This window comes from Setaria viridis, chromosome 9 (genome assembly GCF_005286985.2).
Source record: "Setaria viridis chromosome 9, Setaria_viridis_v4.0, whole genome shotgun sequence".
NCBI lineage: Eukaryota > Viridiplantae > Streptophyta > Magnoliopsida > Poales > Poaceae > Setaria > Setaria viridis.
In genome coordinates, this window is record NC_048271.2 from 53741248 (window position 1) to 53769026 (window position 27779).

The following is a 27779-nucleotide window of genomic DNA, read 5'->3' on the forward strand; positions in this document are numbered from 1 at the left end:
ATAAATTACCCATTTTTTCGACTGTCGTAGATTCATGATGAAATATTTCTTGTCTGACCAATGTAAAATATGCAACCAGGCCTCCAAGCACATCTGGAGCTGCATCTTATGACAATCCAAGCAACACTGCAGCTCTTTCCTGATCATATGGTACATAACCAGATTGTTGTTCTTATTTTTCTAGACTAAATGCATTACTGACCTGCTTCATACAAATTAAAGCACAGGTTCATTGTCCTTCTTGGATAGCAGCATGAAATACAATGTGCATGTTTTTTTTTTGGTGAAGCAATGATATGCTAAATGCTCATCCGAACATTGAATTACTTAAGCGTTGTAGGGAAGGAGCTCATCAGTATGTGCTTGCTATTCAACTGCATAGGTTATCAAATTCACTGACTACGGCACTCTAATATTTGTAGGAAGATGTATATGTTGATTCGAAGAGAGAGGGCGACCGCAACCTATCGGTGGAGCCCACTTGCAAGAACTCCGATGATCCACAGGACCTGGACCTGGACCTGAAGCTGTGATCCTTCAAAGTTGTCATGAATAAGGAGGGTGGTTCCAACATTTTAGACGTGCGTGTGGCATCATGTGATCTTGATGCTTGGTTTTGATCAACAATGTTGCTTCTGTGGATTAATAAATGTTTTCTGATCAGTAGAGCAAGAAGGAGTACTTCATTTTCCCTCATGCAAGACTTTGGATTCTGTTTGTGTTGTAATGCAATACAATGCATGTGAAATGTTGGATCACTGTTGGAATAACGTGTGCGCGTGGAAGTTGAACGACACACCTGACATTTTGCCCTTGCAGGTTGCGACGTTCACATGCAGTGAGTGGCATCATTTTTCTTTTTTCTTTTTTTTTGAAGAGGAGAGTGGCATCATTTTCTCGAGCCACATCCTCAAGCAGAGGCAGCCCAACATATGGGGCGAATTTTTTTCTCTGCAATTTCGAAACACACGATTTGTATTTGGGCTTTGCGTTGTCTGGTTTTACGTAGGGATCGTCTCCGGGCTTGCTTGGGAAGAGCCTGATCGGACTTGGGCTATCTGAGCTTTCAAGCCTGGCTCGATAAAGAGGCGGGCCGGAATTGTTAGCTCCAGGACCAGCCAGGAGAGACACAGGCACACAGCCGAACAGAAGGAAAAAAACCGAATCTCAAAAAAAAAAAAGGAAAACCCCCTCATAAACCCCTCGCCCGCGGCCGCTGCAGCGCGTCCGCCGTCGCCGGAGCACAAAGAGTCAAAGAGAGAGCGGCGAACCCGGCGATGGAGTACGTGAACCCCCCTCACCGGCTTCCGCGTCGACGGGCGCCGCCCCAACGAGGTGACGCACACTTGCCCTCTTCCTACCGCCCCACCTCGCATGGTTCACTCGTAACCCAATCTCACTCGGTGCTGCTGCTGGATTTCGCGCAGATGCGGCAGCTCAAGGGCGAGGTCGGCGTCGTCGAGCGGGCCGACGGGTGAGTAAGGCTCCGACGCTTATAGGCGGGGGGAAAAGGGAGCAGCTGTCGATTAGGGCTACGGTGGTGGTATTTGCCTGTGAAGGTATTCTGCTTTAGAGATGTCATGTGTGGTGCTCGCTTTTGATCTGATTTTGCTGGTGTTTTTGGTCGGGGCAGGTCCGCGCTATTCGAGATGGGCAACACCAGGGTCATCGCCGCTGTCTACGGCCCTCGAGAGGTGATTCCAATTCCATAGACCCCCTACCAGGGTCATCTTTAGTCAACATTCATCTTCAGGAGTCCTTTTGAGTGAATGTGGGGATTATTTGGGAAAACTGGTTTACTGTTTTGGAAATATGTTTGAAAACCATTAAGATCCATGATTGCCTATGGGCTGTAGAACATGCAATGTTCATCCACAGTAAGATATACTGGAGAACTTGGAATCATGGAAATTGTAAATTTGAATCACTTGCGTTCTTTCCTGTTAGACTACACACTAAATCAGGGAACCCTGTGTTGTGCTACCAGGAAGAGCTGTTCACTTTTCAGTGAAACTGAACACTGTCTAATTAAATTTCATGCTCTTGGTTTGTTCGTGTAGGTCCAGAACAAAGGTCAGCAAGTAAACAGCAAAGAGGCTTTGGTAAAGTTTCACTCCAAGTGCATTCCTCAGTTAGAGCTTTTCCTTTATGATTTGTTCCTGAGCAAGTTTTTGCAGGTTCATTGTGAGTATAGGATGGCAGAATTCAGTACAGGAGATCGGAGGAGAAAGCCGAAAGGTGACAGGTATGTTCCAATTTGAACAGTAAAATCTGATTAAAATGGTTGGTTGTTCCAGTCCTTGGGGATCGCAATAATAGGTTCATTTACTGTCAAAACAAACTTCTGAGTTCTGACATAGCAAATCTGTATTATTTTTCTATTTACCTTATTAGCAAGCTTCTTTTCCCCTACTTCTTGTGTTTTTGACATGTCCTTGTGTTGTTTCTGCCTTCTAATTTGAGGGTACTATTTTCAAAATACGATTGACTTTCCTAGGATGCTCAATCAAAATATGGGTGTCAGATCAGGACCACTGTGTTTGTAACAGTGTAACTGTTGCGGACGCCAATGTTGCAAGAAGCGTGACATGGCCAGGTGCCCACATCTGTAGCAGAGGATTAGCAACGAGATTAATCAGTTGGTTTGTTTTTGTTCTTCAAAAGAAAGTTAGCTTGTTTGTTAGGCACCGAGTTCTACATCAAGGGCATCGGATATTGAGTTTGGCAAGCAAAGATTTATCCCTAATTAATGTAAACCAGCAGTTCAGAGCCTCCTTGAGAGGGCGAACTTACAAGTATATTTACGAGAGGAACCGCAGTGGCGCCATTGGCCATGACTGCGCATTACCGGCTAGTGCCGCTTGAGTGGATCGGGGGGAGAGAGGGAGAGACTGAATAAGCTAGGGTTTTGCTCGACTGGATTGAATTATTAGACTCAGCGGCAGGGTTCCCCTGGTCGCCCGACTTGCATGTGCTGCCTCTTGGCCATTGGGAAAGCAGCACGGCGTGTTTCAGCGGTGCTGGACCGTGTCTGCATGTGAGTTATGGGCCGCTTTTGTTTTTCGGGCTAACTTGAGTTTACTTTTATTTATTGAATGTTTTATGTTTATTTGTTTTCCATCAACAAATTTAATTACTGTTTTATTGCATAATCAATTAAAAAAATCATAGTTTTCCGCTAATGTACAACTAAGATGGTCTCTGATTAAATGCAACCAAGAGAAGTTTAATTATAGTTTTGTTCATAATTAATTTCTGGCCGACGTTGATTTTAATTATGATGGAATATTTAATTAATTTATTTTTCCCAACGTTGATGCAAATTGAAACTTATGTACATGATATTAATCAGACCAGCATAGGGTTAATTTCAAGCTTATTTTGTGTATTTTTTGTACATCATTACTCTTTTCAGCTAAGATGTAGCCCCTCAATAGCACTAACTATCCTGCATGGAAGGAGAGTGCAGAACTCGTGCACTGCATGTGGATAAGCTTGTTGCTCTTGTTGCCGGCACTCAAGACTATAATGGTATGTTTAAGGAGTATAATGGCGACTCTAAGAAGTGGGAGATGTCCAACAGGATGGCCAAAATGGTATTTAAGCAGTCAATGTCAGTTGGCACAAGAGGAGCAATTATTGATAAGAAGGATGGTAGGGAACTTGAGCTAAGGTGTTCTTGAAATTAGTTTAGGCGAATTTCAAAAGCTCCTCTAAGACTTATGCTAATACCCTTAAACAAAAAAAATGCTTACTTCATGCTATGATTGGCAAAGTGGAATCAGGGAACATATTATGAGAATATGTGACATGGTAGTTGAGCTGGAAGCACTTGGGATATCCATCTTTGATGGTTTCCTCCTGAGTTCCATTATGTCATCTCTACTAGCTTAGTATGCTCCTTTCAAGGTTACTCAAAAGGAGACCTAGAGCGTCGTCTATCTGATTAGCTAAGGAAAGGGTTGGTGTAGTTGTGGCAATGTCAATGTCATTACCATCACTATATCTACACGGACCCTTTCCTCTTCATCAATACAATCTAATTGAGTTGGAAACCATTAGAGATGGATATCCCAAGTGCCTCCAGTCTGGTTGCCATGTCACACATGCTCATAATGTGTTCCCTGATTCCACTTTGTCCATCACAACGTGAGGTAAGCATTTTCCTGATAAGAATGTTGGTATAAATCTTAGAGGAGCTTGTGAAATTCTCCCCAATTGAGTTTAGGAACTTCTTAGCATCAAGCTCCTACCATCCTTATCGGAACTGAGATCGACTGCTTAATGATTATGTTGGCCAGAGTTGTCATCATGCTCCTTAAGTTTAACATCATAGTCCTGAGAGCCACTAGCAGGAGCAACATGTTTATCCTCACCTACTGAGTAATCAAGGTCTAAGAACCCAAGAACCATTTGCACATTCTCCTTCCATGAAGGATAGTGCCATTGAGGGGCTGCAACATTCTCAGCAGTAGCTTTTTCAAAAAAAAAAACATTCTCAGCAGTATTCATAGTATAACAAAATACACATAATAAGCATGAAATTACATTGGCCTCATTAATAACATGCACATAAGTTTCAGTTTGCATCATCATTGGGCAGAAAACAAAGAAACTTAAATTAAATAACTCGTAATTAAAATCAATGTTGGTCAGAAATTAATCATGAGAAAATCTCTAATTGAACTTCTAGTTTGTTCCATTTAATCAGAGTGCATCTTAGTTGTACTGTGGTGGAAAATTTATACTTTTCAGCTAATTATGCAATAAAACATTAATTAAATTTTTGATGGAAAAGTAATAAACATATTCTCACGCGTGCATGGCATTTTCAAGCTCTGGTATGATGATTTTTCATTAAATTCTGCAATTTCTAGATGTAGTGATCATGTCTAGGCTACTGTTCCTTTAGATTGGTATTCATTTGTGTAAATTCAGTTCTACAAATTCCCCACTTCCATGCCATATCAGGAGCAAAGTCATAATTAATATCAGAAATTTCAATAGTAGCATCTGGTGTAACATAGGCAAATAATGCTTCAGTATAATTTAGTTATTCACTTTAGTGCTTCTGAGGTGAACACCCAGTGTGCAAAGTGAATTCAGGTTGCATGAATTTACATGGTGTCTGATTTCCCATATCACTATAGTAGTGAACTAAAGCTACAATCATCTGGCAGGCGATCAACAGAAATTTCTCTTGTTATTCGACAGACAATGGAGGGCAAGCATATTAACACATTTAATGCCATGCTCACAGGTCAGTTCTATTTAGTCCACATCCTTTAAAAAACTTCAGTTTTGAATGATACCATTGCTAACTTTCAATGCTTATTACTTGTTTGCAGATTGATATATTTGTCCAAGTTCTTCAAGCTGATGGTGGTAAGCGTGCTGCCTTCCTACTTTCAGATTGTTGAAGTTGTCTCCAGGCTCCCAGACTCTGATGTCCCCTTAGCTATATTACTCGGTCATGCTGGAATCGGCTTCCAGAAATCTAGATTCTCCAGAATATGAGGTATGGTCATTCTGGAATGTACTGGAGAATCTAGATTTATGCTCTACATATGAGCATACCTCATTCAAGCGTGCTGCCCTCTATTATTTATTCTGGAATGTACTTCTTTTTGGTTCTGTCGTAAAAGGAAGCCAAGCAAGGCTATTTATTTTCCATAGACTGAGTAAATCTAGATTATGCTCTGCATATGAGGTATGCTGGAGAACATACCTATTCTGATGTCCCCTTAGCTATATTACTCGGTCATGCTATAGCATATTATTCTTTACTGCTATATTGCTCAGTCATGCTATGGCATATTATTCTTTTACTTGCTTAAAATGATTTAATCATATTTTGTGCTTAAAAATGATTGTCATGCTGGGGCATGACCATGTGTATATCAGGAACAAGGTCAGCATGCATCAATGCTGCAACACTAGCTCTTTCAGATGCTGGGATTCCAATGCGAGACATCGTCACATCTTGTAGTGATGGGTGTCTGTGTTCTACTCCTTTGCTTGGTAAGACACTAAGACACCTCACTATTTTTGTCATATCTTTGATAAGCTAATAATCGTATGGTACAAACAAACTCAAATGATTCTAATGTGCTATGTCAGATCTGAATTACATAGAAGACAGTGCTGGGGGTCCAGATGTCACCGTTGGTATTCTTTCAAAGATGGACAAAGTAACTCTTCTGCAGGTAAAAAGATCAAGAATTCTTCTTGTTCCAAATTGTTAACTCCTGAAAGTCTCTCTATGTGCAACAAAAATTATACATTTCAACTTTTCCCTTGTGAAATACTTCTTTTACGATGGTTTGCTGCATAACGATTATCACCAAATGGAAGCAGCTCAAAGTCATTTTTTTTTGGCAGATGGATGCAAAATTACCGATGGATACATTTGAAAATGTAATGGGACTTGCCACAGAAGGGTGCAAAGCAATTGCAACTTACATCCTAGAGGTACACCGTACACTTGAAAATGATTTAGGTTGTTTCCCGTTTACTTTGACTTTGACACATTGAAACTTCTCAATGCCCCTTGAGTGCCCCATTCTGATATACATGGTGATTGGTGATCATCACACCATTGTACTGAAACAGGTGCTATTAGAGAACACAAAGCGGCTGGAGTGTCAGCGTGGTTAACATTAAAGAGTTAAGAGGTGATCCCATCTACCCAGCTTGTGTATCACTTGAAGTCTGGACTGATCTGTGTAGTAACACTGACATTTATCTGCTTACTCAGCAGAGTTGGAAGATTAGTGGCCTGAATATGTTGAAGATTGCTGACCCATAAATGGACATCACACATCGTGTAAAAGGCTTGTTAGTTGAGGATGAATGGCTTTGGTGCAGTGCAGTGCAGTGGACAGGAAATTGCTGAGCTTCTTGTACTTCCAACGGAATATGTGACTTTGAAGTAGGTTAGGTGAACGTGACATTGTATGATGATTATGTGCTGTGCTGGTTGTCTCAGCACTCGCCCGTTCATATTGCACCCGTCTGCTCCAAGATCAGATAATGCTTAAGACCTACAGGTGTTTGCTGAAAATTTTGGAGCCCTATAATTGTCTTTAAAATACTACCAGTCTACCACCATATACATGCTGATGGGAATAGGAATTTAGAATATGGAGTTCTGACTCCAGATGCAGAAAAAATGCACTACCATGGGGGACACAGTTGGAATTATAGAACCCAACCTCTGAAAACCTGATAAACTTCCAAAGTAATTATCTATCTAGTTCAAATAATGTGCTGAATATTTTGCTTTATCACCAATTGGCTTAGCATCTCATTTTTCTAGATGGTTCAAGGGAACTCAGAACTAGTTGAATCGTGCTCGTAATATAGAAATCTAAAGGTACACAATTTTTGTCCTCAAACAAAGCTCAATATCAAGCGTCTAAACTTTGCATAGTTCTATGTCAATATGTGATGAACACAGTATTACACTGAATTGGTGATATAGGCACGAAGGGCAGCGACTATAAGTAAAGCATGCTCTCTGAGACCGGCAAATTAGTTTTCAGCTGACGCTGCCTTGTCAACAACAGGGAATGCTGACAAAGTTGCACAATTTTCTTGGGCTGGGGCATCTAATCACTTGCATGCCTCATGAACTTTCTCCAGGGACATGTGAGTGCCATGGCAGGCACATAATATCTTCACCTCATTTGTACCAAACTAGTATGTTATACATCAGATATGGTTCTGCCTTTTGGTCCAGTAAGGCAGTACCAGTGGTAGAAACCCAGGGAAAGATCAGGATATGATCCAGACCCTCCAAATTTGACAATTGGTGCGATGCCTGGCCTTATAGCAGAACCCATAAGAGGAGCGCCCAATCAGCCTTCTCAACTTCTGCCGTTCTGCGTGAGCAGATGAAGAAGCACCTGCCTCTGCAGATTGTGAAAGAAAGAAAAGAGCAAACAAATCAAAACTCGATGGCCCATGAGATCAGCTGGTAAAATATTAGAATACCCATGGCACAATCACTAACCTTTTGGTGTCCCTTGCCATCATCAGCTTGCTTGGTCCCCGTTTGCTCAGCTTTGTCTTTTGCAGTAAAAGAAGACACTGAGGTTGAGCACCAAAAGCCCATGAAGAGCTCGTTTCAAGTGTTGGTAGCTGGACTGCCAGGTAACCAAAAGTAACCTGAGAGGCATTTGTCTGGACAGCTAGTCCACCGTTTGTGGGTGGCCTCAACTGCATTGTACACTGATTAGCAATGTTTTGATCTCAAGTAGCTTCTTTTTTTTGGCGAAATTCATGTAGCGATTAGGGATATGAAACTGCAAATTAATAACTAAGGCCCCATGTGACACCCCTAAACAATTTACTTAAGAACTTAACATGCTGATAATGCGTCTTTTCCTATAAATAGGAAGAAAAAGAGGCATTCAACTAGTTGAATGGGAGAAAGGCAAAAGCTGTATTCAGAAATGTATGTTTAATATAATCTTCAGCCCTTAATCGTACATGGATCATAATATCACAATTACACTTCAAAGCAGGGGTATGAACACAAATGCCCCTAATATCTTCTTAGGAACGTCAAAGCAGCAAATGCATAAGTTTCAGTATTGGTTCCTAAATTTTTAGTATACCCTTCTTTGTTTTTTACAGATCTCAACAGTTCTCCTGGATGAATAACTTGCATCAGAATCGTACAAAAGTTACATCAAAATCAAGCAGCTATTTTTTCTCCTTTGGCTCATTAGGAGGGCTCTCCAGTTTGTCGTTCTTGTCAGGAGCTGTGTCCACTTCGTACACATTTCTGAACCCAAGCTCTGACATATCTTGCTTCGCCATCAAGTTTCTGAGGAACATAATAAATTCAGAAATTATAACACCACACATGGGAACAATGGTTTGGAATCTTATCGGAAAGAGCAGCAGCAAACAGAAAAAGAAGCAAAAAATGCAAACATTTTGGTGCAAACTGCACCTTGTTATGAGCTCAGATGCTGAACTTCAGAGATCAAAATTGGTAAGAGCTCACCCCAGTGCCAGTACGCATTCCCAATTTAAAAAGTGAAATGTCATATCTCAAAATAATCACTACTGCACAAAAATGTGTCCTGAGAACTAACTGCCCACTTTTGGTTGGCATACTGGTTGCTTCACTCGGTTGCCAAACACTAACCCCGACCCGACCCAACACCGATATGGCAAACGGCACATGTGTTGCACCTGAGGATGCAAACAACATGCTGGGAGGCCAAACTAGCTGCCATAGGCTAATGTAGACATAGCAATTATTTTACTCAACAACTGGAAATGGATCAGAACATGATGTAGCTTGCATAAGTGCCCAAAAGAGAACATATTTGGCAATCTTATTGAAATATTTTTTGAAAAAAAAAGAAAAAATATTGAAAGCATTTATGAGTGCAGGACAAATAATTAATTACAACCAATAGGGCAACTATACAGAAACTTGTACATTTACCGACACTTCAACACCAATTCATACATATTAATATGTTGCATGCCTTCACAGGGACATTAATTTTACAGTATATGCATGCTAAGCGCAGAACTAGGTTTAGCAAATTATTGATATATGCCAAAAACAATAAGACAATAAGACACTGAGCATAGTAACCTCTCCATCCGACATTCCAGATACTTCTTTGAGAACTGCCGGCATTTTTCAGACTGGAATCCTGTAGATTTCAGGCAGGCAAGATAGTCTTTCTTCTCCTGTTAGAACAGTCACCATTCATATAACAAGTATAGAAATATACAATGACAGTGGTAATATACGAAGAAAGACTGCAGCCTTACGAAGTCACACTCATGCAAGTGATCCAATGGGAATACACCTTTCTCGGGAGGTACAGGCCTCACCCCCCTATTTCCACCAAAAGCACCACCTGTGACAATTCATATTGATATTCAGATCTTCATATTAATATAATCCTGCAACTTAGGAATGGCAGCTCTAAATCTTGTAACTTGTAACAGATGCCTAAAATTCACAAAAAAGGTTGTGCTTAGGAGGTCAACCCTGGATCAGTACTCCTTACCGGCACTCATTTGCAAAAAGGTTGGGGCTTCAATCAGGAATAGTCAAGACTCAAGAAGAAAGGCTTCCAAGAATAAAGAACTATAGCAATCGTGCGGCAAATGCTCAACACTGCAAAAATAGAGCAAAGACACAAGTCAAACATTGTAGTAGCGTGCGTGTCATTCGTATGGTGCATTTGGCAAGGACAGTATAGCCGGTAAATGCAGTATACAAAATTTGTCGACTGAAACTTCAGTTTTGTATCAGTGAATACCATTGACGGTTATAGATATCCGGGTACCCTCACGGAGGGCCCAGCCGACCACTAATGGGCCAGCCTGACTTGATGAAGAAGAAGAAGGCAGAAGATAGAGTCCGGTTAGGGCTCCCCACGTATTGTAATTCGACTAGATCTCATCTATAGTAACCGACTAGAGGTCCTGCCATGTAACTCTACCCCTCGGAGTATATAAGAGGAGGTAGGAGTACCCTAGGAGGGGAACCGATCCAATCCCTCAACACAACAACCAACACCCGAACGCAGGGTGCAATACAATCCCCCAAAACAGGACGTAGGGTATTACGCTACACTGGCGGCCCGAATCTGTATAAATCTCTGTGTCTTGTGCCTTGCGTTACCATCAAGTTCATGGTCTTGCAATCCTCTCTGCCTACAAATCAACCATCTGGGTACCCCTAGGTGGACCGCCGGTCACTAAATCCGATAGTTAATACACATTGTCGGATGATAGGAAACCTTTCCTTCGTTATAAAAATATTGAACCACAGGTCAAAACCATAAATATCCAATACCTAGGCTAAAAAAAATGAATATCCAGTACATGTATTTCGTACTGAAATAATCTGCAAGCTGCACAACAAACAACCATCACCGGATGCATGAAGCTCTGAAGATGCATTTAAATAAGAGTGTTAAGCACTTAAACTAACCATGGAGATTGGACCAAACTTCAGAGTAGCAAGAGATCAGGACATACATATGCATCCAGCTGTGGATCCAGAAAACTAATAGTGTGGGTGAACGAGTTCTGTAATCTAGCAAATAGGAATCAACTATTATGATGTACAGTACGCTTGCATTATGGTTATGGCAACCCCACTCCCTTTGGCAGCTGGGTTGCCTTGTTCGGAAGCTGAATGCGAAGATAAATCTTAGGCAAACCAATTGTTACCCATATAACAGATTCAAAATTAAGCATACAGGTTCAATACAACTAATTCGAAGCTTCATATGATATTGGTCTAATATTCACAAATCGACAAGAAATTGTTTCTATTTCAAATCGATCCTAAACTGGGAAGAAGCCTAATCTACGATCTTTGAGAAATTGAGAACAGAACAAGACCTCACGGCAGCGCCTGTGGCCCGTGAGAATGCGCGCCGGCGAGGCAGTAGGGAGTAGGGACTCCGCACGCAGGTCGGGGAGGACGAAGCTCGCCCAGCTTCGAGAGACTCCCGCGCCGTCACGCCCACGCGTAGCTGAGCGCGAGGGCTGATGCGCTACGCCAAAGCCGCCCGCCACGCCTCGACGCCGTCGGCCGTCGCCGCTCGCGCTCGGTACTTGCTGCCACCGTGAGGAGGGAGGAGAAGGGGTTGGGACTTGGGACTTGGGAGTGATGGCGAGGAGTATCTGTGTGGGCTGAGCCTTCCAAGTTCATGGGCCTCTTGAAGACTTGGAGTTTACTCGATTTTTTGCGGCGGAAGTCCAATTTGGCCCAAATGCATTGCCATCCTTGCCGATCCATAGAATGGCACCTACATGTTTTTCATCCTTCTACGAACGATGCAAAAAATGCCACTTTTGCCCCACGTGGCAAGACAACGCATCGAGCCAGCGTGGATTAAGTATGCTAAATGACTGTGATACCCCTGCTTTTGCTCACATTAGCTATCCCTTTACATCTCTCCTGCCACTGTCGTGCGGGTTATCTTCAACCTCTCTCTACAGCCTCACGTGCGTCCGCCGCTGCTGCGCTCCAGCACGGCCCCCGCGCGCCCTCACCCGCTGCGCTCCGGCCAGCCCCACGCATCCTCGCCCGCCGCGCTCCGGTCGGCCCCCGCGCGTCCGCGTCCGCTGCTGTCACCGCCCTCCAGCCTGGCCCCCCGCGCGCTGTCTCCACTGCCCGCCGCCCACCTGCAGGCCTCGCTCCTCCCGCTGCCGGCCTCGGTTCTCAACCGCACGCGAGTGGATCTTGGGTCTATTTTTTTTTCTTCCCCTGCAACTTTTGATTGGACGGACGCATATTCATCCAAAGCAAGCTGAATAAATTACAAGAACATGGCCAAATCCGTAGAAGATGCTAGCAGCAGTACATCGTGTAGGAGCACGCCGACGGCATCAACATCCAAAGCTTGCATTAGGCGGCTGCCTTGAGTTTTCTGCTGGCGGCTCTCAGCCCTGCTCGCGGGACTTACTGTCCTCAACTGCGAGGCCAGCGTGATGCTCCACACCATGGCCGAGGTTGCCTCGGAGTCTGGCGCCGTAAGGTCTCCGGCGCCGGTGATCTCCCTACCTCACCGACGAGAACCGACATGGGGATTGAGCGAATGGGGGAGTTTTGCTGTTGGGGTTGGGACTAGTCTTTGTGGCTGGAGGTAGATGACAGGTGGGTCCCACTGTCAGGGAGACGAGGAGAGGGGATGAGAAGGGGAAACCAGTGCTGCGCAGATAAAGGCAGGGACACCGTGGTCATTGGCATCGCTCATCCACGCTGGCTTGATGACTTGGCTCGCCACATCAGCGAAAGTGACAATTACGTTGCTTCGTTCATATACGGTCGAATGGTAAATATGTAATTAGAGAAGTGACGCTGGTAAGAATAGCAAATAGTTAAATATCGGGAGCAATCCCTTACCACGTTTTGAAGGGCCCACTTCCCATCGCGCATCATCAAAGCCCTAAATCCCTTTTCTCACTTCTCGCGCCGCCACCATGTCGCCGCCGCCGCCGCAGCTGCCACACCCGGTGCCCCGCGAGACGGTGGCCGGCGCCGTCGCCTCCCTGACCAAGTGGATGAAGAAGCGCGCCGCGGAGGGAACCCCGAATCTCCTCGCCGACGAGCGCGACGACCTCGTCGTCCTCCAGCTCTCCCTCCGCCGCGTCCCCGCGTCGCCCACGACCAGGCCACGCCTGCTCCCGCTGCCGCACCCCGTCGTCGCGCACGACGGCGCCTCCGTCTGCTTCATATCCGACGACCGCCCCAACTCGCGGTCCCCGTCCGCCTCCGGCCTCCTCGATGCGTCCAAGTCGCTCCACCGCCTCCCCGTCTCAGAGGTCATCCCGCTCTCCACGCTCCGCACAGATTACCGCCCGTACGAGTCGCGGCGCCGCCTCGCGGCCTCCCACGACCTCTTCATCGCCGACCGCGCCATCCTCCCGCTGCTGCCGCGCGTTCTCGGGAAGGCTTTCTACTCCACCAAGAAGGCTCCGATCGGAGTCGATTTCACCCGCGTCGGGTGGCCGGAGCAGGTCCGCAAGGTGCTCGGCTCCGCTTTTCTGTACCTGCGGTCAGGGACCTGCTCGGGGATCAAGGTGGGGAGGCTGGACATGGAGGAAGAGGAGATCGTGGAGAATGTGATGGCCGCAGTGGTGGCGGCTGTGGAAAGGGTGCCAAAGATGTGGGCCAACGTAAGGGCACTGCATCTGAAGGCTGTGGATTCAGTTGCGCTGCCAATTTACCAGATTGTGCCAGAGTTGGGTATGAAGATTGAGGTGCCTGTAGCGAGATTGGAGGGGGAACTTGGTTCTGGTGAGGTCATTGATGCTGCAGAAGTGGAGACTCTTGGGAAGAAGATTGACAAGAAGAAAAGGACATTGAGGTATGCTGATGCCAATGATGGAGCAGGAGTTGCCAGTGAGGAGAGTGGCAAGAGGAAGAGGAACAAGAAGGAGCAGATTGTGATGCAGGAAGAAGTCCAGGCAGAGATCAAGAAAAAGAGGAGGAAGAGTATTGTCATTACTGTTGATGAGGGGCGGAAGGTTGGCAGGAAGGGTAAAGTGAAGGGCAAGCGTGACTTTGAAAGTGAGATGGAAGAAGCAAGTATAGACATTAAGAAGAGCAAGAAGGGTAAGATTGAGGAGGGGAAGAAGAAAAAGAAGAGCGTGATGTGTGGAGGAGATGATGGTGAAGTCCTTGTGGATGGACTAGAAGATAAGAAGAGCAAGGGGGTGAGATCGGATGGAAAGGTCAATAAGACGAGGACCAGGGTAAAAGTATAAGGTTACCGTTGATAGTCTCTGCTTGTTAAATGGTGGACTGGCAATGACAATGTTCTGCATTGAAGACAGGTGGATATTCAAAGCAATGATAAACTTGCTTAGTCAATTGTAATATGCTGGAAGAACCATACCGTTTGTCAAAGGTTAAAAACTGTTGTATCAGTAGCAAGATCTCCTAGCAATTATGTTCCAGGATGCTATAACATTTTGGTCTCTCAGGGTTTATTCTGAAGTTCTTCAGGTTTTGTTAGCTTAATAGCTTAAGCCTCTGGGGTATGAAAGTATGGTGAAACTGTTTCTTCTAAGACAATGCACTCCATCTGATCGCAACAATTTTGTATTCATCTAAGAATAGGGTTGTGTTGGCCTTCTCCTCTGAAGTACCTCTCATGTCCTAGATTCTGTCTGGTATACTAGGCGATATTATTTGCATTATCAGACTGTATTTTCTCCCACCATGCACACAGTTATCCAGATTTTACACAATTAACATGATGCTTTACCAATATGAATTGTTCAATCGTTGGGGTGTGTCACGTGTGTGACATGTAATTATATTCTCACTTCCATGGGATACAAATGAATTAGTTGAAATTCCAGGAACTTAGACATTACTCCTTGTGAAGAAAAGAATCTCCACATGTGCTTTGACGTTCATCATCTCAAGTTGCATTCAGGAAAAACCGCCTTTGAATATCCTAAATATTTTGATCTGGCTAACATTTATGTTCAGCAACTCCAATTTCTCATCCTGGTATAGTTTCTACATGCTAAATTCTAATTTCTCATCCTGGTACAGTATGTGCATGCTAAATTCTGCTGATGAGCCATGTTGGTGCGAGCATTCTGAGCATTCAGATTCGAGCAATTCATATCTCTGAATTCTGGAGATGTTATAATGGGATTCACTAGTCTTGCACACGTCATATCCTATTGATTTCATTATTCTGTTCCCTCCGAGGAACACCGTTGCCTTATGAGTCAAGAGACGGTGGACTTGGATATCATTGCTGTCACCATAGGCTGACTATTAGGCATGCACGTCGGCAGTTAACAACACAGCAGTTCACTCGTGTATTCGTGTCGACTGCTTGCCGACGCTAGATGCCAAGCTTCGCCGTCGATGAGAGTGGAGTCAACAGTGCAGTCCGACGAGGCGATGTGACTGCTTTCGCGCCATCTCTGGCAGCCTGCAGTGGTTCGCGCCAGATAAATAGGGAGATACTGTTGTGCTGTAAATTTCGAGAGAGAAAAAAACATACTACGGGCAAGTTGCGTTTGTATGGTCTGACAAACCGTACTTCTGCAAGGGCCCAGCACACAATGGGCTATATAATCTTGAGCCCAATAGTCTCATCACACAACGTATGAGCTCGTGTGGACTGTTGCTGGGCCGTTATTGTTTCTTTTCGACCCTCCCAGCAAACCAACCATGTATGACCGCTTGGTCGCTTCCGATTTTTTTTTTTTTGCGATGCATAACCGCTTCCACCAAGCCGTCTCCGATCTCTCCTCTCCCGTCTCCCCTATCCCCGATCGGACTTCTTCCGTTCGCGTCTCCCTCCGATCCCTCTCTTTGGTGTGGCTACTCTAGGCGAATTCGCCACTTGTCCCTTCAAGAATAGGGCGCATATGCACCTATGGCGAAAAAGAAAAGATTTTGTATGCATACGAACAAAGACAATATTGATGATATCATCCACATGCATGCAGTTTTGAAATTCAAAAAATAATAAATTATAAACTGAGCATCCAAATTAAATTTTGATTGCACCACTATTTTTTACGATAAGATCTTTAAAACAAGATCACACTCTGACTATATTTGGATGATTTTTTAAAAAATATATTTTTTAAATACGAAATATTAAATTTGATTATAGCGAACAAATACTTGAATAACCAGAACAAATAATTGTCTAATACGAAAAAAAGTTAACAGGGTGAACAAATGATTATAAACAACGAATGAAATACTAAACATCACGAAGATTGCATGATACAAATAAAATAGATGTATAGTAAATAAAAGATTGAAAATTTGATTGTGTAAGATAAGGTAGTAGAATTTTTTTTAAACAAAGTAAGAGCACTGCTACTTCATTTAAGGAGATAAAAGTTCAAAGTCGCATGTAGTTCGATATTACATAAATGGATAAGTTCTCTAAGATAACTCATAAGAAAATAAGATACACTACCCCAACTCGGGGGTACCACGCGCTCACTGATGCATTGTCACCTCCTCTTGAATCAAGTCAAACACTTGTATTGGCCTTAGAGATTTTCCTTTAAAAACTTGACGATTACATTCCTTCCATATATTTCATGTTTGTCATGATCAAGTATGCAGCCACTGATCTTCTTTGCTTCTTGCTGAAAGGCTCTAGTGATCGTGTCCACCATGTTTCCATTTCATCCTCATCAATTGCAGGCATGCAGATAGTTTTGGCATAACAGCATTTCAGACATAGGTGGACAGCTGTTTCTTTTTCCTGATCACACAAAGGGAAAATCATGTGACAGTCCCAGTTTCTAGCTATCATCTTATCGGCTATTAGGGTCTTGCTCTGAATTAGCAGCCATGCAAAGAACTTGTGCTTAGCTTCAGTGTAGGCCCTCCAAATGTCGCTTGCTTCAAAAGTAGTAAACGATCCTCTGAATTGTGCCTCATAAGCAGATTTTGAAGTGTATGAGCCACTTGCCGTCCATTTCCATTCGATTTGGTCCTCGTCCTCATTGAATCGCACGTCCTGCACCAACTCCCAAAGGGTTATGAATTCTGCCATTTCCTCCATTGTTTGCATTCTTCATAAACCTCTAGTCCAATTATGATCAATCATATCATCCCGAACTGTTCTATTCTTTCGCCATGCCAGTTTGTATAATGGTGGAGCTATATCTCGAGGAGCCCTACCATTAATCCAGGAGCATTGCTAGAACCTAGCCTTGTTACCATTAACCACCGTGCTTGCTCTAAATAGCTGCTTGTCCACTTCATCACATGAAGTTTTAAATCCTACCCAAGGCCTATCAATATCAGTCCACTCAAACCACAACCATCTAAGCCGAAGGGCTCTACTGAATGCTCCAAGTTCAAGGATGCCCAATCCACCTAGGTTCTTTGGCATTGTAGTTTTCTGCCATTTTACTAAATAATGTCCTCCACTTGCTTGCTCTGACCCTTTCCATAGGAAATTTCTTATGATTTTATCTATTTTCTTCAATATCCATTTCTTTAGTGCAAAAGTTGTGATGAAATAGATTGGCATTGAAGTTAGCACAGACCTGACCAGTGTGAGCCTGCCAGCTTTTTTAAGGCACTTTCCCTTCCATGCAGAGAGTTTTGCTGCTACTCTATCAATGAGTGGTTGAATTTCAATCCTTGTTAATTTTCTGAGGCTCAGAGGCAAACCCAGGTTTTTGCATGGGAAGGTTTTAATTTGGCATGGCATCCTTTCCATAATAGAGCTGATCTCAAGTCCCTCACATCTGATGGGATATGTAGCACTTTTGTCCAAATTTATTTTCAGTCCTGATACTCTGCCAAATGCATCAAAGATTATTCTTATCATCTCAATTTCCTCTGTAACTGGGTTGACAAACACAACTGCATCATCTACATATAAGCTTATTCTGAGTTTTGCTGTTCTTCCTTGGATTGGTGACAAGGTGGACTCATTTTCAGCAATTGTTAACAGCCTTTGCCGTGGCTGTAATGCTAGGATAAACAACATAGGAGACAGTGGATCTCCCTGCCGAAGGCCTGTTCGATGCCTGAATTTTCTAGTTTAAGACCCATTTACTAGCACAGTTGAAGTTGCTGTATGCAGTAGGATAGAGGCCCATTCCCTCCATCTGCTCCCAAACCCCATCAGTTCTATAAACTCCATCAGATAATCCCATTTTACTATGTCAAAAGCCTTTGCAATGTCAAGCTTTAGGAACAAAGTCAGCCTTCTTTGTTTGTGTAGCTCTCTGATTAGGTTTTGGGTGTACAAGAAGTTCTCATGAATGCTTTTCTTTCTTATGAATGCACTTTGGTTTCTTAACACTAGATCATTTAGGACCTGTGATAGTAGAATATGAATGTCAAGTTAGAAGATTCTTTTAAAATCATACAGCTAGAACAAATTATACGAACTAAAATTTTATACGAATCGAACAATTTATATAATCTCATGGAACAAAAATAAATACACCCGAAACAAATTATACGAACTAAAATAGTAGTAAACATTGAAATATTATATGAATTCACAGAACAAAAGATCTATATACCTCGAACAAATTGCCAGAACTCATAGAGCAAGTATATATACACCTAGAATAAATTATATGGACTTACCAAATATAAATTTGTACACTTGGGATAAATACATTATGGACATATAACACTATTTTAATCCACGAGTCTATATGGATGACCAGTTCAATCATAAAAAGGGAATAAATGAGTCGGTGTCACGAATGAATGAGTCTATTAAACACATAATTTTACACTCCAAGCTAAGTAATGATCTTGAATGTACATACTGAGAAAAATATATATAATATTTTAAAAAAATAAAAGAGAAAAGTGAAAATAGAAAAGGAAATAGAGAACGAAAATGAATCTAATAAGGAAAAAAAGAAATCTAAATTACGTACACGAAGAAATATACAGAAGAGAATCTGAGGCGCTCCATTGGCTGGCCGCGGGGTCGATGGCGACGCCCGGGTGGGGGGGTGTGGTTCGCTCTCGAGCGGGTCAGGCTCGGCGGTGGGGCTCTCCTGGAAATAATCGGCCAGTCTGGCCCGCGGGCCCGCGGGCGATGTGTGACGCCGACGCAGTCGGAGATTCCATTGCATAACGGAGGCCCAGCCGTGTCCGAGAACGTCTTTGATCTCCTCTCCTCCGGTCCAGCCGTCTCCCGATCTACTGCTCTCTCTTCCTTTCCGAGTCCGGTTGCCAACGGAGGCCCAGCCGCAATAAAAAGGCCCGAGCCCCCAGCCCTCCCTACCAAACGCAGCCAGAATCGAAGGATTCGAGAGGCGCGCGCTTGACAAAAGAGAGTGTGCAGCATCGAGAAACAAAAGCCTGTCTCGCTAACACAACACAATGGCCGACGACGCAGCCGCCGCGTCGTCCTGTCCTACTCCTACCGCTACGAAGAAGAGAGCCGCGAACCGGCTGGTGGTAGAGGAGGCCACCACCGACGAAAACTCCGTCTGCAACCTCCACCCTGCAACCATGGAGGAGCTCTCCATCTTCTCCGGCGACATCATCCTGCTCAAGGGGAAGCGCCGCCGCGACACGATCTGCATGGCCATGCCGGACGAGGAGTGCGGCGAGAACAAGATTAGGATCAACAAGGTGGTCCGCTCCAACCTCCGGGTGCGCCTCGCCGACGTCGTGTCCGTGCACCAGTGCCATGACGCCAGGTACGGGGCGGCCGTCCACGTCCTCCCCCTCGACGATACCGTCGAGGGCATCACGGGGGACCTCGTCCAGGCCTACCTCAAGCCGTACTTCGACGACGCGTACCGCCCCGTCCGCAAGGGCGACCTCTTCCTCGTGCGCGGCGGCATGAGGAGCGTCGACTTTAAGGTCGTCGACATCAAGCCCGCCGCCGAGTACTGCATCGTCGCGAACGACACCGAGATCGTCTGCGAGGGCGAGTCCGTCAAGCGCGAGGACGAGGAGAGGCTCGACGACGTCGGCTACGATGACGTCGGCGGGATGCGGAAGCAGCTGGCGCAGATCAGGGAGCTGGTCGAGCTGCCACTTCGTCACCCGCAGCTGTTCAAGTCGATCGGCGTCAAGCCTCCCAAGGGCATCCTTCTCTACGGCCCGCCCGGCTCCGGCAAGACCTTGATCGCCCGTGTGGTGGCGAACGAGACCGGGGCCTTCTTCTTCTGCATAAACGGGCCCGAGATCATGTCCAAGATGGCCGGCGAGAGCGAGAGCAACCTCAGGAAGGCGTTCGAGGAGGCCGAGAAGAACGCTCCGTCCATCGTCTTCATCGACGAGATCGACTCCATCGCGCCCAACAGGGACAAGACCCACGGCGAGGTCGAGAGACGCATCGTCTCCCAGTTGCTGACGCTCATGGACGGCCTCAAGGCGCGGGCGCACGTCATCGTCATGGGCGCCACCAACCGCCCCAACAGCATCGACCCCGCCCTCAGGCGGTTCGGCAGGTTCGACCGCGAGATCGACATCGGCGTGCCGGACGAGGTCGGCCGCCTCGAGGTGCTGCGCATCCACACCAGGAACATGAAGCTCACCGAGAACGTCGACCTCGAGGTCGTCGCCAAGGACACGCACGGCTACGTCGGCGCCGACCTCGCCGCCCTGTGCACCGAGGCCGCCCTGCAGTGCATCAGGGAGAAGATGGACGTGATCGACCTCGACGACGAGACGATCGACGCGGAGATTCTCAATTCGATGGCCATCACCAACGACCACCTCAAGACTGCCCTCGCCGGCACCAACCCGTCGGCTCTACGCGAGACCATGGTCGAGGTGCCCAACGTCAGCTGGGCGGACATTGGCGGCCTCGAGGGCGTCAAGCGGGAGCTTCAAGAGACCGTGCAGTACCCCGTGGAGCACCCGGACAAGTTCGAGATGTTCGGCATGTCCCCTTCCAAGGGCGTGCTCTTCTACGGGCCCCCCGGCTGCGGCAAGACGCTGCTGGCCAAGGCGATCGCCAACGAGTGCCAGGCCAACTTCATCAGCGTCAAGGGCCCCGAGCTGCTGACCAAGTGGTTCGGCGAGAGCGAGGCCAACGTGCGCGAGATCTTCGACAAGGCGCGCCAGTCCGCGCCGTGCGTCCTCTTCTTCGACGAGCTCGACTCGATAGCGACGCTGAGGGGCGGCAGCGTGGGCGACGCCGGCGGCGCCGGGGACAGGGTCCTCAACCAGATGCTCACGGAGATGGACGGCATGAACGCCAAGAAGACGGTGTTCGTAATCGGCGCCACCAACCGGCCGGACATCATCGACCCGGCGCTGCTCCGCCCCGGCCGCCTCGACCAGCTCATCTACATCCCGCTGCCGGACGAGGCATCGCGGCACCAGATATTCAAGGCGTGCCTGAGGAAGTCCCCCGTCGCCAAGGACGTCGACCTCGGCGCGCTGGCCAAGTTCACGGCGGGCTTCAGCGGCGCCGACATCACGGAGATTTGCCAGAGGGCGTGCAAGTACGCCATCCGCGAGGACATCGAGAAGGAGATCGAGCGGGAGAGGCAGGCCAGGCCGGAGGACATGGCGGTGGACGGCGCCGAGGACGAGGAGCCGGCGCAGATCAAGGCCGTCCACTTTGAGGAGTCGATGAGGTTCGCGAGGAGGAGCGTCAGCGACGCGGACGTCCGCAAGTACCAGGCGTTCGCGCAGACGTTGCAACAGTCGCGGGGATTCGGGAGCGAGTTCCGCTTCTCCAAGCAGCCCCAGGCTGCGGAGGCTGCTGCGACGGCCGACGCTGACGCCGAGGATGACCTTTACAGCTAATCCATGTACTATAGGCTGGCAATTAGCATAGAATCTGCTATTTTCTTATTGATTTTTTCTGCACTCATTTTTCCATCGTATTTCATTACCTCCTTTGTATGAGCGAGTGTGATAAATGATAAGAAATAGACCATTGTTCTATGAAGGGAAAATAACTAGCGTTTTCGCGTGCTGAATAACCATGGCGAGTTCATGAGTAAACTTGATTTGCAGCGATCACCGTGGAATTCAATTCATGATCCATATACTCCAGGATATAATGGTTAAGATTTATTTCCATGTTTAAGTTTCAAAAAAAGATTTATTTCCATGAAGATCGGGACAACCAGTTTGGAGAGGAAAGAAGTGCTCGGTTTGCGATCCAGGTGCAATCGCATAGCTTTTTTTAGATGCAAATGGCCGTCCATCATTTCAACTTTTCCTTACACACTAGTTTAACAGCTAGCACACATTGCCCTCTGCCACTATAGCCAAAAAATAAAAAGGGAGACAAGTCTTAGGAGGCGCGAATCCTCTTATTTGATTGCCATGTTGTTGCAATGCTCAACACGTGCAACAGATGAACAGACTATGTTCCTGCCCTCGTTGCAAAATAGCCTAAAATCTAATCCAGAGTACATGCATAACATACTAACATAGTACACATTTTTCTTATCAAAGACAACATTAAGCCACACTGTCCAAACAAAAAGCACCTGCCTACCAAAAAGTTGTCTTTTGTGCTTGTTGTCAATCCCATTCAACCACGGACTGTACTAGGCCAAAAGAAATATGCACTATTCTCCAAAGGTATCTAGACACATGATAATCAAAGAAAAAATTAAGTGTTTCATGATTATTAGGTAAGTAACATTTTTTCACTGTCTTGCTATTTTTCGTAAAGAAAAGGTAAGTTGTTTCATGATTAGTAACATTTTTTCACTGCTTTGCCATGCCAAAGTGAATTATGCGAGAAAGGAAAGCCCTAACACTAGTCTAAACACAACACACAGGCTGGCTAGAGAGCGTAAAGAGAAGCCGAAGCGAAGGAGAACACAGGGAACGCAGCCGCACAAAAGGGAGGTGAAAGCCACACCACGCCACCTCGCTACCAGAAAATTCCCCCCAAGGGGCCAGGCCAGGGCACAACACAGGGCCAGGAGGCGAGAGCTCCCGGCCGAAATTCCCCAACCCCTCCGCGCAGCGTCCGCTTCCGCGTGCGCCTGCCTTCCCTACCCCACCGCGCCACCACCGACCACCGTCTCCGCCGTCTTCCCCCCCTGCGGCGCGGCGGGCCAGCGCCATGCGCATCCGCCGCTACGCCGCGCGCCTCCTCTCCTCCTCCTCCACGGGCGGCGCCACCACCGCCGCCCCCTCCTCGCCGCCGCCGCCGCCCGCCGCGTCATGGCTCCACGCCGCCGCCGACGACTGCTGCGCCTTCTGCGACCTCAACCGCTCCGGCCCGCAGGTAAGCCGATCCCCCCTCCTCTCCCCCGTTCCCTATCGCTGCATTATTCGGGCCGCTTCGCCGTGAAGGGGGTTGTTTTGCTTTCGTGCGGGGGTTGTAACAGTGGGGGGGTGTCCGGTGGAATCGCAGGAGGGTCCGGACGCCATCAAGCACAAAGGGCACATTGCCGGCTGGGTGCCGGAATCCGATGTCAGGGGCGATGGGCGCGTCCGCCAAGCTCAACACCTGACTTCTCCGGAAGGTTTGCAATGTATTTCCCTTTTAAGTATCATCTGTGTTTGCGGGGTTTACACCATGGCAACTGCTAACGCACAAATTTGTGTTCTTTTTGGTGTTTCACGAATTATTGCAGTTAAGAAATGCAAGACTGATCATGGACGCAATGTAAATAAAACTTCTGTGGGGCTGCGAGCACCAAGGGGCACTTCTGGGGTTAGTGAAGCTGGTGCTGAGCCTGCAGTCAAGCCTGGACCTTTGGTTGTAAATGATGCTGCTATTGGACAGGAAGTTAAATGTAAATTTTCTCTTACGAGTGATGCCGCCAAGCCAGAGGTTACAGGGGGAGATTCTCTCGTGAATGGATCGACCACTGAATTAGACGTTTTGAAGGATGCCCCATTTGCTAATGAAGCGGTCCATGATCCAGATGTCACAGATAAAGTTTCTACTGAGACTAAAGCTGCCACTGTTACAAGCATTGCACCAGAAGTTGCAGGGATGCCTTCTCGCAAAGCTGTTACTGATCCAGGAGTTACAGTCACCATGCTCAGGACAGGTTCCCTAAGTACTGAAGGTGCCGATGGACCAGAAGTTACAGGGGCAGCTTCTATCATGCATGAAACCACTAAACTGGAATCTGCAGGGGAGGATTATATTGCTAGCAAACCTGCTGCAGAACCTGAAGATTCCGGCAGAGCTTCTTCCAATGTAGATGCTACTGCTGCTTTAGATAAGTCACAGCTGCATAGTTGTAATCCAAACATAGGCAACGTGCAGCTTGGAAATGCTGGAGAGACTGTTGCAAGTGCAGTGCAACCTTCTGGATGTGATGCTGCAAAAGTTGGCAGTTCTGTGAATTCCACAAGCAATGGTCCAGTTGGAGCCAAAGGTCCAACTGTTGAGGGAGGAATGCCAAATGATAGATCTGTTACACCCAGAGTTTCATATGTATTTGACATAGTGGCTCGAAGCATCGGTACTTCAGGCAGAACAGATATTATTTGTTATGCTAGGCGGAGAGGTAAGAGGAAGCTGGAGTTGCTGAAGGTAAAGATGGAAAATATTGAATTGGAAGACGGTGTTGTATGCGAGGAAGGGACACTGGAGAGAACTGGTCGCTGTGAGAGTGTCTTGTCCAATGCTGGATCCGTAGATGTTAAACTTGCCGACATAAAGAAGGAACTTATGGATGATTCAGCTGCAAGCAAGGTTAAAAAGACGAAGAAAAACAGATTTGAATGTAATATTGATTATTGCCAGATGACATTCAAGACAAAAACTGAGCTTTCTGTTCACAAGAAGAACATGTGCACTGTCAAGTCATGCAGCAGACAGTTCAGATCCCACAGGTACCTGAGACGCCACCAGAGTGTTCACAATGATGATATGCCTTACAAGTGCCCATGGGATGGTTGTGGTATGGCTTTCAAGTGGTCATGGGATCGGACTGAGCATTTCAAGGTCCATGCTGGGGTGAAGCCTTATAAATGCACGACTCCTGGGTGCAACAAAATATATAAGTTTGTTTCAGACTTCACCCGGCACAGGAGGAGGTGCAAACCTCAGAGGTAAAAGCTTGCTTGATACTACAGAATTAGGATAGTTTCAGTTTGTGCTTGCTACTGTAGATGTCTTTATTCATTTGCTAGGAGATCTTCGCGCAACTGTTCTGACAACTTACAGTGGGATTGGTCGTTTCTTTGTTGAGGAAAATGCTAAAATCTTTAGCTTAGAAACCTGAGTATCTCAAACTATCTGTGTACATTTGTGGAGGCTAGTTGATAATATTCGCACTGGTTACAACCAGCGCTGTATCGAATCTTGAGACCTAGAGCTGTAAATGAGAAGCTATTTTTTTTATTTTTTATGATTTTGTTTCAGCATAGTATTCCATGCTTATTTATTTACTTGGGTAGTTGGGTTAACATGTTTGCACCAAAGTACAACGTACAATCTGAGGTTAGTCTATTTTGATTGCTCAACCTGTCATATATATAAACGATTTCTGCTACATTCAACTCATCATCTTTATACTCTTAGGAGATGCAATCTCATATCCTTAAATTTGTGATGTTGTTTGCAACTTTGTACCATGTGGTTATATAAATGAAGCTAAATCACAAAGCCATTGCTTCTTCTGGATGCCTGATGAACTCTAGAGCTGCTCAAACATTAAGTAATGTGATATGTCCATTTTCAATGCGAGCTCCATGAAAATAAATATCACATCTTTCTATTTTTGGAGTGCTGCTTATATGCTTTCCAAGAAGAATGCATGGACCGTAAATATTTTTTTGGGTTGATTTCAACCTAACTATTGATGAAGCACTATAGATTATGTGACATTATCAGTTCAGAAATTGCAGAAGATACTAAGTTTTGAACTCTGGTGCTATGGTTTTTACCTGATATGCATGCTGACTCGGATTTGCTTTTATGCTCTTGCTACCTGAACCACTATCAAGCTAGCAAATTTGTTCGTTGAAAGGGAAACAATAAGAACTTGTTCTCAAACATAAATACTGTAGTGTTATGAATAGAATAGTCAGGAGCATCCTGTATGATTTTAGTGACCAATCCCACTTTTTACAGATAGATAATTACATGTAATAGTTTAGTGCATTGATAGATTTCTTTTTTTTTTTGAAACACATTGATAGATTTCTACTAGATTGCAAAAGCAAAAACTATGGTTGAGCCATAGCAGTACATAAGTGCAGCTGTTCTTTGGCAAGAAAAAGGTTTTGAATCTTTCATTTTTTACAAAAAAAAAGTCTGTCAAGCTAAAGAAAGTTGACACTTTTGGACTATGGGTGACATTTCCTGCTTGCAAGGTACATCTGCTGTTGCTTCTTCTTCATTTGGCTTCTTATACAGGATTTCAAGCAATGAGTTGTTGAAATAGCTAGATGGGATGCTTATTGGCCCGTATGCTTCTTTGTTAAACATCCGCAAAATAAACGATGACTGTGTTTTTAGGTAGCAGTATTAGGTTAAAATGACTTTTGCCTTCAAATCCTGATGGCTCTAGTTAATTTCATGACTGAAGTGAATACAGTAGCAACTAGTACCAGTGTGTAGTTGGTTCATAGTTAAACTTCATGACTGAAGTGGATACAGCTACTTATTTTTTCAAGTATCATGGTGATGGTTGCCAATGATGAATATGTTGCTTTATTGGGTCTTCGACAAGAAGAGGAAGGTTTTTGCGTGAGAAACCCACTCTGTTTTTTTCTTAATTCAATCCTATCAGACTTGTGTACTTGAGGATAGAATGCTGAAAAGATTATCAGCTCTTTGGGATCTGCAGCTGAGGACAATGATTTTTGGTCCAAGCTTTTCTGCCTCCAATCTTTTGTGACGCTTCAGTCTATTTGCTTCGTTCTCTGCATGTATCCTTGAACTGGGTCCTAATACTTGAGACCTCGTGATGGATGGGTAGAATGTTTGCCAAAATTCGATTCCAAGTTATTCGGTGGATGGCGATTGCGCGAAGCTGATTCTGCCTTCGCGCGCGAGGCGAGGCAGCGAGCGGCCGGGGGCTCATCGCCCAGGCGCTGCGGCGCTGGTGCAGCAGCTGCCCCACGCGCGGACCGCAACGCTGCGCACGTGGGTGTGTCGTTATTTTTTTTTATTTTCCATTTTTTCCTATCATTTGTATTTAAGTAAATATCGTTTGCATGTAAGTTTTGTGCATGAAATTGTTCAACAATATTTTCAAAGTTGTGGCAAGCGTTATTTATATAAGTTCTGTGTATCATGAAAGTTGTACTGCAAATTATCACATAAGTTTTTGACTTGTTGTTAGCAAATATATATATATATAAATTGTGTGCATAATAAGTTATAAATTACTAAAAATGAAAGTTCGATGATGCTCTTTTATAAGTTGTACATAAGTGTTGATTTATTGTTAGAAAAAAGTTATATGTATAAATTGTATGTAAATTACTAAAAATGAAAGTTTGATGTTATCCTTTTAGAAGTTGTACGTATAAGTTCTGTATACCATCAAAGATGCGCTATATCTCATAAAAATTGTTAATACAAAGTTATACATTAAAGATTAAAGTTATGTATATAATTTACAATATTCAAAAAGGAAAATTGCGGGATTTGTTTGGTCATCCTAGCGCGTGCTGATTAGAGAGTCCCAGTTGTGGCTATGTCTAGTTAGAGTGTGATATCTGCAGTTAAATATACTACTCCCATTCATCTTTTAATTTATTACGAGAATAATCCGTCCTGCACAGCCGCCTCGCTCAAACCCGGTCTCCTTTTCTCTCTATCACCCTCCTTCCGTGAGACGCAGTTTGGCTCTTGTACAGTTCAGAGGAAGGGACCCTAACATTCTCC

The 27779-nt window shown here is 45.2% G+C and overlaps 4 protein-coding genes and 1 pseudogene across 7 annotated transcripts; 4 read left to right on the top strand and 1 right to left on the bottom strand.

The window, feature by feature from the left end:
• The first annotated feature begins 1194 nt into the window (after nt 1-1194).
• Nucleotides 1195-7040, top strand: LOC117835923 (exosome complex component RRP41 homolog; annotated as a pseudogene).
• A 1409-nt stretch (nt 7041-8449) lies between these two features.
• Nucleotides 8450-11668, bottom strand: LOC117835925 (uncharacterized). The gene is made up of 5 exons (XM_034715257.2): nt 11395-11668; nt 10047-10156; nt 9805-9893; nt 9623-9720; nt 8450-8833 (listed from the first exon to the last, which is right to left on the bottom strand). The coding sequence occupies exons 2-5, from the start codon at nt 10054-10056 to the stop codon at nt 8710-8712; spliced, it is 321 nt and encodes a 106-aa protein (XP_034571148.1). The 5' UTR covers nt 10057-10156; nt 11395-11668; the 3' UTR covers nt 8450-8709.
• Nucleotides 11669-12917: 1249 nt separating this feature from the next.
• On the top strand, nt 12918-14601 carry LOC140221287 (uncharacterized). The gene has a single exon (XM_072290703.1). It carries the CDS (start codon nt 12982-12984, stop codon nt 14266-14268), a length of 1287 nt encoding a protein of 428 aa, XP_072146804.1. The 5' UTR covers nt 12918-12981; the 3' UTR covers nt 14269-14601.
• A 4698-nt stretch (nt 14602-19299) lies between these two features.
• Nucleotides 19300-27199, top strand: LOC117835920 (cell division cycle protein 48 homolog). Of its 3 annotated transcripts, none has more exons than XM_034715253.2 (2): nt 19300-21733; nt 26709-27199. In XM_034715253.2, exons 1-2 carry the CDS (start codon nt 19367-19369, stop codon nt 26823-26825), a joined length of 2484 nt encoding a protein of 827 aa, XP_034571144.1. In that variant the 5' UTR covers nt 19300-19366; the 3' UTR covers nt 26826-27199. The 3 variants fall into 3 exon arrangements, with proteins under 3 accessions (XP_034571144.1, XP_034571145.1, XP_072147017.1); XM_034715254.2 differs by having other exon boundaries at nt 19300-21727; XM_072290916.1 differs by lacking the exon at nt 26709-27199 and having other exon boundaries at nt 19300-21789.
• On the top strand, nt 22857-25288 carry LOC117835922 (uncharacterized). Of its 2 annotated transcripts, none has more exons than XM_034715255.2 (3): nt 22857-23204; nt 23334-23454; nt 23557-25288. In XM_034715255.2, exons 1-3 carry the CDS (start codon nt 23040-23042, stop codon nt 24993-24995), a joined length of 1725 nt encoding a protein of 574 aa, XP_034571146.1. In that variant the 5' UTR covers nt 22857-23039; the 3' UTR covers nt 24996-25288. The 2 variants fall into 2 exon arrangements, with proteins under 2 accessions (XP_034571146.1, XP_034571147.1); XM_034715256.2 differs by having other exon boundaries at nt 23334-23445.
• Nucleotides 27200-27779: the final 580 nt, after the last annotated feature.

Coding starts and splice junctions, on each gene's coding strand:
- LOC117835925 (XM_034715257.2), bottom strand. Junction 9,721..9,804: donor ACTTGCATGAGTGTGACTTC/GTAAGGCTGCAG, acceptor CTGTTCTAACAG/GAGAAGAAAGACTATCTTGC. Junction 8,834..9,622: donor CTGGAATGTCGGATGGAGAG/GTTACTATGCTC, acceptor TATGTTCCTCAG/AAACTTGATGGCGAAGCAAG.
- LOC140221287 (XM_072290703.1), top strand. CDS start 12,982: ATGTCGCCGCCGCCGCCGCAGCTGCCACACCCGGTGCCCCGCGAGACG.
- LOC117835920 (XM_034715253.2), top strand. CDS start 19,367: ATGGCCGACGACGCAGCCGCCGCGTCGTCCTGTCCTACTCCTACCGCT. Junction 21,734..26,708: donor CTGCGACGGCCGACGCTGAC/GCCGAGGATGAC, acceptor AATGCTGAAAAG/ATTATCAGCTCTTTGGGATC.
- LOC117835922 (XM_034715255.2), top strand. CDS start 23,040: ATGCGCATCCGCCGCTACGCCGCGCGCCTCCTCTCCTCCTCCTCCACG. Junction 23,205..23,333: donor TCAACCGCTCCGGCCCGCAG/GTAAGCCGATCC, acceptor GTGGAATCGCAG/GAGGGTCCGGACGCCATCAA. Junction 23,455..23,556: donor TTCTCCGGAAGGTTTGCAAT/GTATTTCCCTTT, acceptor GAATTATTGCAG/TTAAGAAATGCAAGACTGAT.